General features: G+C 42.1%; 1 protein-coding gene across 16 annotated transcripts in view; it reads left to right on the top strand.

Moving 5' to 3' along the window:
• Positions 1–3,447, top strand: part of tox4b (TOX high mobility group box family member 4 b) — a 10,727-nt gene extending 7,280 nt beyond the window's left edge. For 7 of the 16 annotated variants that reach the window (XM_079602472.1, XM_079602470.1, XM_079602471.1 and 4 more), the window contains exons 6-9: positions 1–18; positions 657–1,265; positions 1,710–1,858; positions 2,026–3,405. The exon at positions 1–18 is cut by the window's left edge and continues 63 nt beyond it. In XM_079602472.1, coding sequence (XP_079458598.1) covers positions 1–18; positions 657–1,265; positions 1,710–1,858; positions 2,026–2,083 — 834 coding nt within the window. In that variant the 3' untranslated portion in view covers positions 2,084–3,405. Of the gene's footprint in view, positions 19–656; positions 1,266–1,709; positions 1,859–2,025 lie in introns of all 16 variants that reach the window. The other 9 variants (XR_013796393.1, XR_013796394.1, XR_013796395.1 and 6 more) reach the window with 3 other exon arrangements.
• The last annotated feature ends 1,333 nt before the right edge of the window (positions 3,448–4,780 follow it).

Here is a 4,780-nt window from a genome sequence, read left to right as displayed (position 1 = left end):
GCCAACCAGCTGTCGCAGGTGCAGTACAGTCATGTGACTCCAGTTGTTTCATTCCCTTCTGTGATTGCAGGAGGAAAATAAAGATGCATCTGGAGTAGGGCTGCACGATTAATCGTTAAAAGATCGCGATCCCGAGAAGGAGCTTGTGCTTCAAATAACGCTTGTATCATCGTTACACCAGTAGGTGGCGACGAGTGACTGTTACAAATGTGTTTGTCATTGAATCATTCATTCAAGAGATGCTGCGCAGCTGTCAATCATGTCAAAGATATCATCCTCCACATTATTGTGTTTTAACCGTGGATGCACGTCAGTACACTCCGTTTCTCAAGTTCAAATCCTCCAGCGGTAATCTACTAACTCTCCTGACCGCTTTGTCGGACAAAAATGGAGGATTCGGCGAATTATGATTGGTCAGATCACCTGTCAATCAAGCTCCCTGCGACGGGTGATTTGCAGTAGTACGTTGATCTGCAGTCGCGGGTCTTTCATGCAGAAGATCTCCTTAAGTTCATGCAAAGCGCAGTGGGTTGTGGGTAATATTAGTTTATCCGGAGTCGTGCGGCCGTGATCTGTGTTTGCTGCTTCATAAAGCATTTTAAAAGCATGTGACTTGACTAGTTGTTAAATGCCGTCTGTGTTTTGTTTTTCTGCAGCAGCCGACTATAGAAGTGTTAGACGCCCCCCCGTCTCCTCCATCCGTAGCTCCGCCTCCCGCGCCTGCCGCGCCCCCGCCGCGCTCCTCCCGCATCCCCGTCCACGCGCCCGACAACAACACCATCACCAACATCTGCACGTCCAACATCATCTTGGACCTGCCGCAGGTGACGACGCGCTCGCGCACGGGTGCGCACAAGACCCCGCCTCCAGCCCCGCCCACTCACAAGACCCCGCCCCCGGCCCCGCCCACCGTCAGCAAGATCATCATCTCCAGGCAGCAGCTTCAGTCGCCCCGTCAGCCGCCGCCCCTCCAGCAGATGCAGAACACGCCTCCCCCCCCGCGGCTGCAGCAGATGGTGCACTCCCAGGCTCCGCCCCCTCTGCTAGCTAAACCGCGTGGAGCCGCCGCCCTCGCGGGACAGGTGGTTGCCACGGCGCCGCCGCCACCTCTGCAGATCAAGATCGTCCCGCAGAGCGACGCCAGCGCGCCGATAATCGTGACGCCGCTCGCATCATCGACTGCCGCCTCGCTGGAGGTGCCGCCACCCGCCGCCATCGTCACCACCCTGTCGCCGTCGGCAACGGAGGACGCGGCGGAGGAAGCGGTGAGTCCAAACATTCTATTCTGAACAGATATTCTATTTATTGTTTTCCAGTTATTTTCTAGGTGCAGGGTGTTCGTGATTGATGCAATCTAATAATTAAATAAATAATCTAAAAATAAAACGCATAAAAATGCATTAAATCATAAAACGTCAAATAAATAAAGTGTTAAACAGTTAATTTTCTGAAATTGCGCCGCCATTTATTTATTGTTTATTATAAAACTAAAAAAAACTAAAAATTGAAAACACAATTTGAAATACATTTTTACTTTTTTGTGGTTTAGTGTTTTTTTTTTTTTTTTTATAAAAAATATTGTCGATATTTATAAAAAAAAATCTTATTTTTTATTATTTCACAATTTATTTTAATTTTACATTTGTATGGTTTAATTGACGCTTAGAAAAGTGTTTATTGTTATCTGTTTATATTCTGATGTTTTTCAGATGGAGGTGGAGCTCAGTGTTTCTCCGGCTCCTGCAGACGCTCCTGGTGTGTGTGTGTGTGTGCGCGCCGGCTGCAACAACCCGCCGATAGAGAGCAAAGACTGGGACCGAGAGTATTGCAGCAACGAGTGTGTGGCCACCCACTGCAGGTACTCACACACTCTCACACACACACTCACATACTCACACACACACACACACACACACACACACACACACACACACACACACACTCACACTCATTAGTGAACCGCCTGTAGTGATGATGATGTCATGATGTGGTGATGATGATGTGATGATGTCATCTCTCCCGCAGGGACGTGTTCATGGCCTGGTGTGCGATCAGAGGACAGAACTCCACCACCGTCACATAGATCCACAGACTCAGTCATGGATTTCTCAAACTAACTACTTTAGGAGGACAAATATGAGTATTTAAAAGCATTTAATGAAGGTAAGTGTTTGTGAAGCACGGGCCAGAGACGGCTGATGAGCTGCGCTCGTGTGTGTCTGCGTACAGGACGTTCTGAATCACGAAAGACTGTTTTAAAACCATCAGCGGAATCTCCCGCTCGACTGTATTACAAACGAGGCTTTGATCTTCCGGCTCTTCCAAACATTGACCACAGCGACTACTGTATATGCCCAGAATTATGTGGTTGCTATGGTTACCAGCTAGAATTCCGTGGTTGCTATGGTTACCAGATACTGTTTATGCCCAGAATTCCGTGGTTGCTATGGTTAACAGCTACTGTCTATGCCCAGAATTCCGTGGTTGCTATGGTTACCAGCTACTGTTCATGCCCAGAATTCCGTGGTTGCTATGGTTACCAGCTACTGTTCATGCCCAGAATTCCGTGGTTGCTATGGTTACCAGCTACTGTCTATGCCCAGAATTCCGTGGTTGCTATGGTTACCAGCTACTGTTTATGCCCATAATTCTGTGGTTGCTATGGTTACCAGCAACTGTTCATGCCCATAACTCTGTGGTTGCTATGGTTACCAGCTACTGTTCATGCCCAGAATTCCGTGGTTGCTATGGTTACCAGCTACAGTTTATGCCCAGAATTCCGTGGTTGCTATGGTTACCAGCTACTGTCTATGCCCAGAATTCCGTGGTTGCTATGGTTACCAGCTACTGTCTATGCCCAGAATTCTGTGGTTGCTATGGTTACCAGCTACTGTTCATGCCCAGAACTCTGTGGTTGCTATGGTTACCAGCTACTGTTCATGCCCATAACTCTGTGGTTGCTATGGTTACCAGCTACTGTTCATGCCCATAACTATGTGGTTGCTATGGTTACTGCTACAGCAGAGATTCCGCACAAAGCGGTTTGAGACTTCATATTTATTGTGATTTTGTTATGTTGTACATGTACGTTGATGCATTTGGCAGACGCTTTTATCCATTGCGTTTGATTAGTTCATACATTCCCTGGGAATCCTTCCCGTGACCTGGACAAAAAGGGAAACGGTTGGTTTACTATAGTACTTTTTTTGCTTTATTATCTTTTGACATCATCAGGAGTAAAAACAGTGGATTTTATATTTGGGAAATGTACAGGACAAGATCATACTTTTACCTGCTCATGATAATATTTAGATTTTTCTGCACTACTTTACTTTTGGGCGGTTGTATCATCATCATCATCATCATCTCAGTTCTGTTGAGGAGGTCATGAGATCAATCAAGTGGAAAAAATGAAATAAAAGACATGAAATAAAGCAGTGACGTGTTTGTTTTGCTTCTCGTTGTGATTCTTCAGCTGAAACCTACAGTGAAATGCTTTTAAATGGCTCATTATAATAGTTAAACAGGAAGTTGGTACAATAATTATCAGAATCTTTGATTTCATAAACCGTTTTATCCAGCAGGGGATTTTTCACTGGTTTAAAACGTAATTATTAAATTTTTTGTGTAAATTATGTCCTTAAAGCTGAAAATCAGTATCATATTTATGTAACTGGTTGTTAAGTTTTTCATATTTTGTAATATATGTTGGGTAAAAACCACAGACCTTTTCTGGTTATTGACATCTATGGTTATGGTTATGATGGAGAATTGGCATGTGAGCAAAATAACAGTTTATACATGACAAATACGTTTACATCTGACTAATTTCTTTTATGTGTCATCATTACCATAACCGTTTAGTATGTGATTATACATAAAATGTGTTTTATAAACAAACTCTGAAATCACATTTAGACAGAGGTGTCAGTAACTTGCAAATTATTTAAATGTATATATTTTAATAATATAACTAGTATGAATTAATATATAAAATAATCTAACTTATTTTAAATACTAAAAAAAGCCTAAAAGATGTAAACTGAAATATATTTTCCCTCAGTATTGATTTTATTGAAGAATATATAGGTCTTGAAACTTGTAATTGCTAAATTAATTGAGGTTAATTTACCTATATATATTTATACTATATGTGTATTATATTATGATCGGTTGATATACGTATATATGAGAAAAAGTTCTTATTAATCTGAAAAAATACGCTGTATGCAACTTGGTCTGAGAGCGCGAGGAAAACCCACGTGCTCTGATGGAATTCGCGCGCTTTTGAATGACACTAGATGGCGGGAAAAAGGGGCCGTGCGCGCGGACTGCTAGAACGCGGTGATGTGAGGGGGAAGGCGGAGCAAAGCATGTGATCTCAACGGCGGGATTTCATTGGTCGCCAACCCGATGATGTGCCTGTCAGGGCGGGAGTTTCTGTGAGGGAGGAAAACAAAAGCCATAATAAATACCCTGTCGTTTTTTATATTTCGAATATATAGTTAATAAATTAACACAGGTGTACGACTTGTTCAGTTTTTAATCCATTTTTAAAAATATTCGCGCATTTTTAGTTCAAAATAATAATAATAATAAACAAATCACCTATAAATACACAAAATGGCAGCTAAAAATAAATAAATAAATATATACATAGCACAAAGAAAGTAATGCTAAATATTTAAATTAATACAGAAGGTAATTAAAAATAAAAACCATGTTTAAAAAAACAAAACATTTAATAAATATTAAATAGATGCATACCGAGCCGAAAGAG

Source organism: Phoxinus phoxinus (genome assembly GCF_949152265.1).
Source record: "Phoxinus phoxinus genome assembly, chromosome: 2".
Classification (NCBI taxonomy): domain Eukaryota; kingdom Metazoa; phylum Chordata; class Actinopteri; order Cypriniformes; family Leuciscidae; genus Phoxinus; species Phoxinus phoxinus.
This window is presented reverse-complemented; position numbering and strand designations above follow the sequence as displayed.